The sequence below is a fragment of the Xiphophorus maculatus genome, chromosome 3 (assembly GCF_002775205.1).
Source record: "Xiphophorus maculatus strain JP 163 A chromosome 3, X_maculatus-5.0-male, whole genome shotgun sequence".
Taxonomy (NCBI): Eukaryota; Metazoa; Chordata; class Actinopteri; order Cyprinodontiformes; family Poeciliidae; genus Xiphophorus; species Xiphophorus maculatus.
The window spans coordinates 4,812,794-4,826,742 of record NC_036445.1 but is presented as its reverse complement, the minus strand read 5'-3'; the positions used below and the strand labels follow the sequence as shown (position 1 = coordinate 4,826,742).

The following is a 13,949-nucleotide window of genomic DNA, read 5'->3' as shown; positions in this document are numbered from 1 at the left end:
ATTTGTGTGTTTTAGAAATGTGATGTTTTTATTTTGTTGTCATTTTATTAAAGATATAATTGTTCTGTCTTTTTTATAATATTTTACTGTAGTCGTCAAATTATCCGTTTTATCTTATTTATTTAGTTTAACTAATGAAGGTTTTCCTTTTATACAAACGAGGACCTGCTGCGTTTTACAGGAGATACATGAAGGCAGCACTGAGTTCAGTGCAGCTGTATGTTTGGAGCCCTTAAAACGAAAGTTAACTTTACCGACCCGGTGGTACTTTACCTGTTTTTCATTCGCCCCGATACCAACCGGTAGACCAAATATATAAGCTTTGCATTCAGTCAGCTTTACAGCCGATATCATCATGGCGCATTATAGAGTACGTGTTTTTAATGTCGCTTTATATTTCTCCATGTAAAGAAGATTTGTTAGAGATCCTGCACGCTAGCTGCGCTGTTAGCACGCCCGGAGGCTTCAAAGTGAAATAATGCCTTTTAAATTACTGTGTTCTCTTCCCACAGGCCTCTGACTCTAAGAGAGAACATTTCAGAAGATATTTGGAAAAAACTGGAGTCGTTGACAGTCTCACCAGTGGTGGGTCGCTTATTTTTTATTTGCACTACAAAGGCTGTAACTTCTGGGTTTTTATTATGGAGTTGCAAGCCAATATGGACTATGCTCACGCTTTTTATCGCTTCGCTCGTTTTGTAATTCATGTAGGACTTTTGGTCATGTTTACTGTTTAGATTTGACAGCGACAGCTTAGTTTTAGTACACTTTATTTTATTTTTTACTTTTTGGAAACGTTTCCAGTTTGCAATGAGGAGATGAAGTTCTAAACGTTACATAATTCACTGGGTAGTGGAACACAGCTCTCAGTAGGTTATGCTGAGATCATCTAATTAAATTATTGGACTCAGGTGTGTTTGAGTAGCGACTCATTCAAACCAGAGGAGCAGATGTCTCGTCACCAAGACTTGGGTGGGGAAACAATTCACAGTTTAAATAACGAGACTGTATCAAGAATTTGGCTACGAGCCGATGTGAAATTCTCACTGTATAAGTAAAAATTCAAGTTTCACGGCGTGTTCGCAAAAACTAAATATATAAATAAGAATAAAAATCATAACGTGATATAGCTTCAAATTAAATAAGAAAAAAAAATCTTCTACTGCTTTTAAAGTGTGTAAAATTGATTACAAAGTTCAAATTTCATGGCATTTATTAAAACGTCCTGAATTTACTATCAATTTTCAAGTATCTATTTCTTAGATGATACGTATTTGCCTTGCACTTAATAGAATAACACAGGTATAACTGACTTCTTATATTAGCCTTTTTCCTTTCCTAAATGACGAAGTCTTTTGGATGTGAGATAAACATGTCTTCCAAGAAACAAGAGATATATGTTGTAACCTCTTTCTGCTCCTTTTTAGTTTTTGTGTCTCTGTATGAGCAACAAGAGAAGCCTGCCAATGCTCTGGAGTATCCTTCTTTATACATGTCTGATTTTATTTTTTGGTGCAGCCGGTGATGATTTCAGATTTTTGTTGAGCACTCACTGGCTGTAGATTCTTTAACTAACTCCTTCCAGATATGTGAAGGGGCATCTTGGTGCCGTTACCCTGACTTCAGCAGACACAGAGGCTCTGCAGCAGGAAGTGAATGACCTGAGACAGAGATGTGCATGTCTGGAGGAGGAAAACAAAGATCTCAAAGCAAGGGTATGTTTGCTTCTCTTTTTTTCTAATGTAATTCTATATAATTGGTCTGAATAGTCAATGAAATGTACCAGCACAGTCCACAAGAGAGCACTGTATTCTTACATTTTACTCCAATGAATAGGTTCATCCATCATGTTTTTTATGTGCAAATGACATTTGCTGGTTTCTATCAGTAGTTTATTTTTTCATAGCTTTTTTAAAAAACCTTTTATTGACTTTATAAGTGAATAAAATGGATTTCAGAACCAACATTGGTGTAATCAAAAAAATAAACTCCCTTATAGAACCTCCTCCCATAACTGGCCCAGTTTTAATAAGGATAGAGTGTCAGGATTAATTACATGTTTTTTGTTTATATTGTGCTGTTTACATTGATTGGGATATTTTCTTTTATTCTAATGATTCTCATTATGAAAAAACAGTAATTGTTCAAATGAAATAAAAGCTAATACCAGTGTTTTTTGGATGTCTTCCTAGCTGCAGCAGTATGAACCAGCTTCAGAAGATGGCGGCACTGCTAACTAGATTTCAAGAACAAACTCGTCTTTGTTTTGATAAACGTATTATTTTGTTTATGCTGCTGTCAGTTTGAATTTAAGGAAAACGACACTGTAAAAGGTGAAAGCCGAATGTTTTATGTGGCTGTGATGTTTATCTATAAATGCCAACTTTATTCTTTTCTTATATTCTAACTTATTGTGAATATGTTTGTATATATTTTTCCTGAGTGTTCAGTCTTTAGTAAAATAAGTTCAAAGTGTGGAACCTTGAGTGCAATTTATTTTCTCCTCAAAATGCGATCACGTGTTCATTGTGTAGGGAAGTAACATTGTTTAATTTTTGGGATTTAGGCAGCCTGTGGTCTGAAACTGGCATGAGGGGAAAAAAACAAACCTACAATTATTCTAGCTCTGCTGGCAATTTACATTTCTTTACAATACTCCAACAATATTTTAACCCTGATCTTTTATCATTGATCATACAAAATGCATTCAGAAACAATAATACATTAAACTACAGAAGTGAAGATGGTCAGGGTCCAAGTATGTCTTGCTCTATAATAGGTTAATTGTTTCCAGAAACAAAGTTTGTTGCTATTGTGGACAGCTATGTTCTGCTATTTGCTTACCAATATGCTCAGAAGTCTAATTTAATTTTTTTAAACCCTCACTGCACAGCTTTTAGTGGCCAATACCAGATTTCTCTGAGGCCTGAGCTCCTAATTCAGATTTCCACAGGGTTGTACAAAAACTGATTTATGTTGAATTTTTCATTGAGAAAATAATTGACATTTACCATAAAAGAAAACCAGTACTGCAGATATCTTAATAGAGATACAGCTGCATCTCAATGCATTACATCATGAAAAATCTGATTTGAACTTTAATTCAAAAAGTGAAGCTCCTCTAGATAAGTGATTATTTTCAAAGGCTTATTTGCTACTTTTACTGATAATTTAAGAAAAATAAAAAGCTTAATTTCTTGAGCCATTAAAAAAATTAGTAGGTTTAAAAATCCTTGATGCTTTTTAGAAATTCGTGAACAGGCTCTTATGTGCTCCAGCATTTCCAGAAAGACACAAAAACGGCAGAGGTGTGAAAGGACAGCTGTGAACACAACAATCCAGAAAACTTCACAGCTCACTGATGCACATAGGTCATGACCTTTTACTTTTATAAGTTTAGATACATATTGTGAATAAACAAGAGCTATGTTATAAGAGGGAGAAAAAAAAATTATTCACTGATCTTTACTGCTTTGAGTTTAAAGACAGACAGTCTATGGTTTTGGTGGGGGGTTTTTATACGTTATAGCAATCCTATTCAGATTAGATGGTAAATGTTAACAGATGTTCAGTGCAGTTCAGTGTTTTTGTTGAAACAGCCAAATCAAATTTCTAAACACTAAATGTTTTTAATTGTTCTGTGTTCAGAATTTTTTTTCTCTGTTCAGTTTAAGGACAATCTGTACAGAAACTGCCTCATCCCTATGTTGTGCATTATTTGTTTCTGAGTAAATACAAAAAGCAATTTTCAAATAATTTCAATTTCAAACATAACACAATAAGTATTTATGTACTAAAAAAAATCCAAAACGAGTAGCTGGTGGAGGGAACAAGAGGGTTGGACTGTCAGTGCATGTTTGCCAAACTGGATCCTGTGTATGTAGTCTTGTGAAAATAGTTCTCAGGAACTCTTAGACTGGACTCTTTGCTGCACCCTTCCTTGAGAATGAACTCAGAAACTGATGAACAGGATTTACATCTGACCCAGTATTTGCGTTTATGTGTGACACCTTCCTGGAACTGCATCGGCTGCGTTATCAATGGCAGCTGTATAGATACAAATGTCTTTTACATGTCAGAGAATAAGGGCTACTTACAGTAGGAAAATGTATCATATCACAAGGCTCAGATAATCTCATTCTGGCTTCTTGAGTTACATGATATCTCATGTCTGTATGGACATTGAAGGATTTTTCTAACAGCTATATTATAGAAAGGCAATTCTGAAAAGGATGCAATCCTCCATTAGGTGTCACTGATAGAAGTGACCCATGAGTGTATTTTGAATCATGTCAAAATACACTCAGATTTTTAAATTTATATTAGCAAAGTACAGGGTGTTTGTCTTGTCCCAGGATGTGATATTGATGTCAGCACAGAATTGGTCAATAAGTACTTTATGCACATCTCATTTCCAGAAGCGTTTCAGTAATTCTTAAGAAGAGGGACAAAACAGGTCCTATGGATAAAGCACAAAATTTGAACATACAAAAAATATATTTTTTTCAAATATTTGACTAAACTAACCTGGGCCATGTGAGCACAACAATGTATGTTTTCCTGGTGTTTGCTGAATATTTTTTATTTTAAACATTGTAGTATGTGGAGGGTGTCTGTAAAATCCCCTGCCCTGGAGCAGAATTCAATACATTATAATAGTATAAAACAATTAAAGGAATAGTAAGATAATATATTATGGCAATTAAGTATAAGTATTCAAATAAATAATTATAAAAGTATCAATAAATTGAATTAAAAGGTCCATTAAAAATGTAATTTTGAAAAAATTGTTGCAACTGGGAGCCTGCACCTTAGCATCTTTACATTTCCAAAACATTTGTTATATTTGTATACATAAGCTTGAGGAATAATTAAAAAATGTTTTGGGAGAATTTAAACCCATTTTGTCCCACTTCTCAAGAATCACTGGTTTACAGAATTACATAAAAATTAGAAACATGGTCTCTATTCACTACCTTTTCCAGAGATGTGATAAATAAATGCATTTTTTCAGTATAATTGAGTTCAGCTTAGAAACTGCAAACTTTATACAGATAGCTGATAAAAATGACTGCAACATGAAAATACAAATTTCTTAACACATTGATGGTAATCTACAATCAGACAAAACAATCTAGTAAAAGAGCTTCTTTTATTTCAGAAGGAAGCCAGCTCAAGCATTGTAAAACACACTTAATTAAACTAACTTTATTTGAACACATGATATGAAAATTCACAAGCAAACAAAAAGTCATATTTGGACTTCAGTTGGAAAGTCTCCATGGCCTCTTAGATTAGCAGTATATCTTCTAAAACATCATGTTTCTACATTACCAAACCTACAAAAATACCCTATTTTTAAAGCTAGTATTTAGTTATCACCCTTACAAAAATAGGAAAAAAAAAGAAAAGAAATTACAGTCAACTTTTAAATGTATTTACAAAGTTGACATGAGGCAACAATATTAAGATGTAGTGACCGATAAGTTGCAATAACTGGTGTGTCCACCATCTGTTTTACATCTTACTGGACATTTCATTGTTCCTTTAACAGGATACAGCACAATAAATGAGGCATAAAATGAGACCTAATGATAAAAGCTCTTTAGTACTTTAATGTTGTTAATAAGGTTTGAAAATGTGATTTTTGTGAAGAATAATTCATATTTACAGGGGTTTTGTTAATACTGGATGAGAGATGTTGATGCAAACGAAACAAACAATGGTTTCCATCAAATCAGTATATGGAAATTAAGAAAGTTTAACATCTTATCTGGAAAAAATCAAATATGATTTGATTAAATATTCAAAACACCTCTTTTTTGTCTATAGTGTGTGTCTATAACCCTCCTCGCTTCTCACGGCACCAGTATAGCCTTCCTTGCTTGGTTGTTTGTCACCTAGTGCGATACAGAATGAAACTCTCTTCACAATGTGACTTTGACTGCATGCAAGTCGCCCAACAGCTGAAAAATAAGACACAGTTAGTGTCTTTGCAGTTCTATGAGACACTACTAAATGGCCCTATTATAAACCAAGTCAAAATACAAGCTTTAAAACTAGAAAATCTGTATCAATCTCAAGATAAACAATTTGTTGATATTCACAAAGACTTTAAGACAAGTCAAAACAAGACTCCTGAGCCAAACGCTGGGTGAAATCTTCTCCAGTTCTATGATGCAGGAGAGATGAAGATGTTGAAGAACACGGCGAAGATAATGAAGACAGCATATCCAAATATGCAAATCCAGAAAAGTGGGTTTTTACACAGCTTCATATTGAAATTAATGAAGAAGACGTATCCGATAGTCAGCCCGGCAACAATTCCTCCCAAATGAGCCACAAACGACACCTGAAGAAAATATGATAAAATCAGGTTTCAGTTCAGGCCTCTGGGCTATAAGTTGCTGTTATCTGACTCCACTAAATGTTGAGTAAAACTCACAGGACTAGTTTAACAGACAGCCAATAAACTAAATGGGTGAGGGGGTAAGGAGTCAAGTTTTCAGTAAACACCATTTGTGTTTGTGTAGCCAGGAAGCTAAGAATCAACTTAGTTATTACAAAATCAAGTTGAAACCATAATTTATGCAGAAATACATGCATACCTGTATGCATACGTCTGCATGAATGACAGCTTGTCATGAAAATACTCAGTGTTGGTGAGTTCAGCAGCCAAATAACTTTTGATCCTCAGTTTGTTTCTGAGGAAACCCAGAAATATCTGGTTTGTTTTTCATTGCACTGTAGACTTCTTACCTTTACACCTCCCTCTAAACTGGCAAATCTTCTGTATAAGGCATAGCCGAAATCTGCAACAACTGAACACAAAACGGTGTTAAATCATTGCTACAAATGATTGTGCACTTTCTGACATTTTAAAAGAACACTGACAAAAAACAGAGTGGGACCAACCAATTAAAACAATGACGAGGATTCGAGCCACTCCAAAAATAAGTTTCATCTGTTTGAAATTCTGTGAAAAGGAAGAAAGGAAATCAGATGAAGGTATTTCCTCTAAAAGTTAATTTGTTTATCAACCAATAAACTAAATGTGCACTGCACAATGTGCACTGTGTCACAAAAGTATTTAAATTACTGTAACTTTTTCACGTTTCATCACAAAAGTAAGGCATTCAGTCCCAAGAGTGAGTAGTTGATAAAACCACCTTTCACTGGCATTCAGAAATATCTCCCTAAACTGAAAGAAGATTAAAATGTAATTGCCCCTGCCTTAAGCAATTTCCACATGGAAGAATGTGAACAGATCCTCCTGTCAGAGTGTTTCTCAACTTACCACCACTGCATTTATGAAATAACCTCCGTACAGGGCGTAAACGCCCCCAGAAGCCCCAACCAAAACAGTGAGAGGATCAAAGATGGAGCTGGCCAAAGACCCTAGGGGGAAACGCACAGATAAATCATCAACAGGAAGTACAGCTCTAAGTCAAACTTGAAAAAACAGGCTCCAAACATTTTTAAACAACACAAAATAGTTTGATTTCTGTCTCAATCTCAGCTACCTGTTCCAGAAGAAGAGAAGCTCAAGATAAATTAGAGAAAGGTGACGCTCACCTGCAAGGACACCAGCCAGGTAAACCAATCCTACTTCATGCCCTTTGTGGACCATTTCCAGTGGGATCCCAAGCAAGAGCTGCATCACTAAGTTGCAGAAGATGTGCCCCACACTGAAAAAAAGCTGCAGGTTAACAAACACTGAACCAACATGAAAATACAAAAAGGTGACTCCATCCCAAACAGTGTGACAGGATAGTTTTTTGTGGTTTTAATTGTTTTGCGACAGAAGCGTGTCTATAGTGAACAAGCTTTTTTGTCTAACCAAAAGGTAAACACTTACTGTCAATTTCCTGCATTGGAAAAACAGCTGCTAAGTATGGCTGGGCAACAGATCAACAGATTGATCATTCTATAGATTTTCACTGAAATGCAATAATCTTATCAAAAAACAAATCAATAATTTTTGATATTGACTGATATGAAACACAAGTTTTTCATTAAGTCCTAGTGCTAAGCAAAACAGCTATCCTGAAAGACAGCATTCTTTCTAATATTTTTTAGCATCCTGTGAACTACGTAACTCATGTTCCTCTTAGCTAATGCATTTTCCTGCTTGGTAAATATGCTTGGTTTTCCTGTGCGGCTTGTACTCACGGGATATGAAATTTCCTACTTGGTAGTTTATCATTATATATATACTGTATATAAATATATGTGTATATACATTATTATTTTTTTCACTAATATTGCTCCTTTACAATGTAAATGCAACCGTTGCACAGGTGTAATCCAGCACGTTGAATTTCAATTATATCTAAAGTGATAAAAACTGAGGGTGGTTTTGCACTTCCTCACCATTGCCTGAAACTGTAACTTCATCTTTGAAGTATTTAAAATTTCTGAATATCCTCACCCAGCGTGGACGAACATGTAGGAAAAGAACCGCCATGCTTCATGTCTTTTGGAAGGATCGTAGGTGAGAGGACTTTTCCAGATGCTTACATCCAGGGTCACCCACTGCTTATGAGGCTTCCACACGGCATAGTAGATAAACACTGCCAACTATGGAAGATCAAGCATTGGACACTCAATAACATTTTTAAAACATTACAAAATAAATATATCAGGAGCAAAACTGAATGCTGTGAAGACATGACAGCAGGAAGGCAACAGACTCAGATGGTGAGGATTGTTAAACTAAAATGTGGGGCCTTTCATGATTACTCCTAAAATTCCTAACAGTGTGTTCTCACAGACGTCTTGGAACTGTTTACAAAACGCTGCACACTGAGAGACTATCACTCCAACATATTGCAAATCCAGCAATTATCAACATGTTAAAAGGTGAAAAAACTTAGATAAAAAGGAGTGAGCTCTTTATATTTTTAGACAATACTACGGTAATTTGTCTAAAAATTAGAAATATCGATATAAGATTTTTTTTTTAATTATTTTTAATCAGGAAGACTTCTGTGTCACTATATGTGGAACTATATATGAATTTAACAGCAAATTCTCTTTTATTACACAGCACAGCAATTACATACATAATCAGATGTGGATAGAAATTAGTTACATTTACTTCAGCAACCTTTTACTGAAGTAAACGGTTACTTTTACTTCAGTAAACTACTGAACTACTACTACTAGGAGTATTTTATACCATACTTTTATTTATAATTGTGTATAGATTCGGGTTACTCTTTCTATAGTTACTTCAGTAAATTAAAAAAACAAGGATGATTTAACAAAAATGCACCAGACACAGACCTACAGTTTAAGTTAAAGTACACTTATTGTGTGCAACAAGCTTTTCTATTTAAGTATTTTTTTTATCTGCCAAACCTGCTGTGCAATTTGGAGGTCGAATAAAATACAATAGACAATCCATTTTGTCACTGAAAGTACTTTGTTCTGATATATACAGATTACTTGTTGTAAGTATTGATTTCAGAAGCTTTATGTTGTGAAAAAAAATTGATTTGGAAGTTGTGCTTCTCCTTTCTGAATTTATTTTATTTTAATTTTATTTAATTTTGTAATGTTCTTTAAAATGCCATAACCTGCTAAGAACCTTAGATTTTGTCTCTCCAACAACATAATTTTTACAGATTAGATCAGCTATTATTATCAAACATTTACATGTTCTTGAGTAACTGTTTTTTCTAACATGTTTCACTCTTACTGGAGTCATTTTTGACTGGCAACTCTTTACTTTTACTTGAGGAAAGATATATTAAAGTTACACTTATTTTACTTCAATACAATCTGTAGCTCTCCTACCCACCTCGGTACATGATATTTATAGAAAAGGCCTGACTTTTCTAGTATTAGCATGAGATTATGCTACTGCAACAAACTTTATGAGTTAGGACATTAGAAGGAAGCAGCACAGATGTTAACATTTAAAGCTGCCGGAGAACTTTCCAGTTTGGGGATTTTTATCCCAGCCTACCTCTGCAATACTGATGGCAATGATGAAGATCGGAGGTGGGCAGCAGTTAGCGCGTTGCATGTACCGGTCCCGAAACTCTGGTGGGATGATCAAATTCTGGAACTTCCTAAAGCATCCCGTCTCTTCCCCATCATTTATCTCCGGCTGACTGTTTTCCTCCTGCTCCGCCTCCTCATAGTCATTGTCGCCCATCTTTGTTGCTACAGTCGTACACTGCAATACTCTGAAATGCACGAGGAAAAAAAATACCTTTACATAACATTTAAACAGGAGGTGGAAGCACATAAGTTCAACTAAATGTTTCCTTTTCATGTGTTGATTCATCATATCTCACTTTTTGTATCAATTTTGAGTCTATTATTCACAAGTAATAATTTTAGAACTATTCAACTGATTACTATTTTTGATTGCCTAGGTCATAACACATTTCTGATTATTATTTATATATATGAAAGGCTATTTTACATAGTTGTGGCAATGTGGCAATGATGCACACAAATATTATTAATATTTCAACATAGGGCTGGGCAAAATGGCTTAAAAGTATCAGTCGCAATCAGTCTATCAATAAATATTGATTAGGTTTCTTTTGCTTTAAATATCTGAAATACTGTCAAACTGGTGATGTGACGTTTCCCGTTTTATCCACAATTTCTTCTCAAACCATTGTTCTCATTTTCTCCCCACACTCCGCTCCGTTGTTTTTTTTTTTTGTTTTTTTTAAGCTGTTATGAGGCACATGGCGAAACCTGAAACTGCTGCTTGCAAGTTATTCAACAGAGTGTTTCTAGCTTACCAAAGAATGAGTGAGTTAGTTGATGTCACCCATCTTGCGTGGCTGGTTGTAAGAGGTTGAGCAACAAAAGAATTCTGTGCAGCTCTGGATCAAAGTTCAGTGAAATTATTAATACTATTGCTGATTTATTGCCCAGCCCACCAATCTACCCAGAGATTGGAAAAGGTCAATTTTGCATGTGAAAATATATCACATCCTTTTTCCTGGGCGCTTATTGGCTGCACCACAAACAGAGGAGATAATTTGAATTTAGTTTTTGAGGTAGAGCTAAGATGGTTTCCAGTGTGCATGTTATACAATTATGATGTTACTTAAATTTATACCATAAATACAGCAAAAAGAAATAAAAATACATTTAGTATGACTGATATGGTCTGAGCGGACATGGATTTTGAACCAAACCTGCACTGTTACTATTGCTAAAACTTTAAGTGTGCAGCCCAGAAGGGATATTCTGGTGATAATACTGCATATACTATTCTTTATAGGTTAAACAGGCTAAATAGCATTCATTGCATTTTGGGATATGGCTTCTTCTCCAGTGGAGCATCAGTGTGTGAGGAAGGCAACTGTAGTAGTGACTGAAAACAAGTTTTAAATGAGGAAAGTTTGAGAATTATGCTTCACTGTGTCACATTTGAATGCAGGAAACAGTAGACTGTTTAAAACAAGGCAGTGATAGTAGTCGTCAAAGCAGCCCTTCAAAGTAAAATACATAGAATAGAATAGAATAGAATAGAATAGAATAGAATAGAATAGAAGTACTTTATTCATCCCAGCAGGGAAATTACTTCGCAGTTACAGCATAGAGACAAGACACAGAGAGAAGAAGGCTTCTAGGAAAAAAAGAGCTGTATTTCCTGTTTCAGTTTTTATTAGATAGGATCACAGTTAGTCTTATTAGTGGGAGGTTGGCACACACATACACACAGAAATATTATAATATAATATATATATATATATATATATATATATATATATATATATATATATATATATATGTTTATTAAAATCAAGATACATTGGATTTATTCACAAAATTGCTTTTGCCAGAACCACGTTCTAGTCTGGATCAGGAAAAAAGAAAATGTCGGTGCTTAACAAGCTTAGCGAAGCATAGATGACATTATAGTAAATGGGAATTAATCTTAAAATTTTCTAAAGTGAAATAATCTATTGATAATTAAACTTCTAACGACAGAAAATCTGGAATTATTTTATAAAATCATAATGTAAACAAAAGTCAAGATAAGTGAAATAACTATTGTATTACTGCTTTAAGAGATTATCCATCCATCCATCCATTTTCTGTATATCCTTGTCCCTAGTGGGGTCGGGAGGGGTGCTGGTGCTCATCTCCAGCTAATGTTCCGGGCGAGAGGTGGGGTACACCCTGGATAGATATTTACTGTAAAACTGAAACTCCCCATGTTGCTTCTGTTTCCTAGAGTACGTCCAGTAGCTTTGCCATGTTGAGGCATTTCCTGTTTGTTAAGCTTCTCCTCTGCTAATGATTTTATTAACGCTAAATTGGATGGCCTTTTATACAGTACTCGCTTTTGTTTTAGGCTCTTCCTGGTAGAAAAAAAGGGAGACCAACTCACCTGAACTTTCAGCAGGAACGCGTCAGTTGGCTCCAATTAGAAAACAGTGGGAAAAAATCCTACGATAATTCAAATGTAAAATGAATCCACAGGCTGAGCTTGAGACAAAAACAAAGCCAGTGACTACCACAACCCCTCAGTGTTTTCAGACGGCCTACGGAGCCGCGTTCTTTTTCGAACTGGCCCTAAGTGAAAAGGGGCAAAAAAATCTGTCGGAGATAATTATAGTCTTTGCTCTCTTTTCTCCCTCCAAGACGCTTCCTTCCTCCGAACAAACAAATCACGAGTGACGGCCGTTTCTGGTTCCTTTCTGACACTTGTCCACAACTTGCAGAATATCTAGTGACTGTACTACCCCAACCATGCAGTCCACAGCAGTTTACCTGTTTCCCGTTGCCACACCTGTGGTCAGTGACGTCACGGACCACCTAGGGCGCCAAAAACAAAAATGTACGGTACATATATTTTCATCATGTACTGGTATTGATCATCTCTCGTCCAAAAGAAAGGCATACATTTTAAGTGTTCACGCAACGATAAAGAAATTATAATACAGTGAATTAAAACCACAAATGTGTTAATAATGCAGCAACTACTCAAGTGTACCACATGGTGGCAGTAAAACTCATAATTAGGAATGACGGACGTTTAAATGTGTTTAACCCTTTTTCTAACAAGGCTAAAAATTAAAATTTTTTGCAAATTTTGTTTTGGCAGTAAAATTTCCAGGAAATAGGTTTAAGGTTCATAGTTAATGGGAAGATGGATGGAACTAAAGGCAGAACATTTGTGACAGAATATTATAGATTAAAAGACTTGAGGTTCACCTTACAGTAGGGCAAGAACCTTGGAGGCATGAAGAGTTAATTTTGTAAGGAACTGTTGGCTCTTTGAAGAAGGCAAGTTGGAGCTTAGATTTTAAAGGCTAACATTACATTAAGTAATATTTTCAACAGAACCAATGTAAATATAATTACAGACCTAAAATAATGCAAAATGAAATGTTTATTTTGACAAAACAGAAGGCAGACTTCCTGGTATTCATCAGCATCACCAGACTTGTTTACTTTCCTGGCTGATTTGCAAGAAACCTTTGGTCACATGGTTGAGTCAGTGGTCACTGCTACATAAAAGCCATACAATTACCACATTTGGACCCTAGGAATATTTATTAAAAGAATATGTTTCTCTGTAATTTGTAGTAATGGAAAAAAACAGAAAAAACTTGTAAAAATCCACTAATTCATAAAGCTCTATTGTTGGAGAGATTTCTATCAGATACTCACATTTTACAGTCCATCTAATGGTCGTTGCTGAGCCAGACTCGCATAAAATTAATTTCTACAAGTAGCAGTAATGATTTCAAGGCATTTTCTCCAACCAGCCAAGAGTTTTACCTCTGGTAAAACAGCTGAAATAGGACTCTGTTGTGGCTTACGAATGTTTTTATTTGTCTATTTTGCTTCTTTACTGAAACAAACCATATGCATTCCAACCCTTAGATAATAAAACTATTGTTTTGGCCCTGTGTTCATCTGCAACTGAGTATTTTAAAGCAAAGAAAATTAGGTACCAT

The 13,949-nt window shown here is 35.1% G+C and overlaps 2 protein-coding genes across 2 annotated transcripts; one reads left to right on the top strand and one right to left on the bottom strand.

Moving 5' to 3' along the window:
- The first annotated feature begins 204 nt into the window (after nt 1–204).
- LOC102228904 (c-Myc-binding protein) lies at nt 205–2,480 on the top strand. Its single transcript, XM_005806473.2, has 5 exons — nt 205–370; nt 513–585; nt 1,428–1,476; nt 1,586–1,715; nt 2,193–2,480. Exons 1-5 carry the CDS (start codon nt 356–358, stop codon nt 2,238–2,240), a joined length of 315 nt encoding a protein of 104 aa, XP_005806530.1. The 5' UTR covers nt 205–355; the 3' UTR covers nt 2,241–2,480.
- A 2,653-nt stretch (nt 2,481–5,133) lies between these two features.
- On the bottom strand, nt 5,134–12,785 carry rhbdl2 (rhomboid like 2). Its single transcript, XM_023330100.1, has 8 exons — nt 12,374–12,785; nt 9,974–10,196; nt 8,432–8,580; nt 7,576–7,688; nt 7,298–7,398; nt 6,916–6,976; nt 6,760–6,821; nt 5,134–6,352 (listed from the first exon to the last, which is right to left on the bottom strand). Exons 2-8 carry the CDS (start codon nt 10,163–10,165, stop codon nt 6,173–6,175), a joined length of 858 nt encoding a protein of 285 aa, XP_023185868.1. The 5' UTR covers nt 10,166–10,196; nt 12,374–12,785; the 3' UTR covers nt 5,134–6,172.
- Between the last annotated feature and the right edge of the window lie 1,164 nt (nt 12,786–13,949).

Bases quoted from the DNA above. Each gene is read 5' to 3' on its own strand.
- LOC102228904 (XM_005806473.2), top strand. The intron at 586-1,427 runs GTGGGTCGCTTA...GCTCCTTTTTAG, and splicing joins CGTTGACAGTCTCACCAGTG to TTTTTGTGTCTCTGTATGAG. The intron at 1,716-2,192 runs GTATGTTTGCTT...ATGTCTTCCTAG, and splicing joins ACAAAGATCTCAAAGCAAGG to CTGCAGCAGTATGAACCAGC.
- rhbdl2 (XM_023330100.1), bottom strand. From the start codon at position 10,165: ATGGGCGACAATGACTATGAGGAGGCGGAGCAGGAGGAAAACAGTCAG. The intron at 8,581-9,973 runs GTAGGCTGGGAT...GATCTTCCATAG, and splicing joins TTGCCATCAGTATTGCAGAG to TTGGCAGTGTTTATCTACTA. The intron at 7,689-8,431 runs GTGAGGATATTC...GCTTTTTTTCAG, and splicing joins TACATGTTCGTCCACGCTGG to TGTGGGGCACATCTTCTGCA.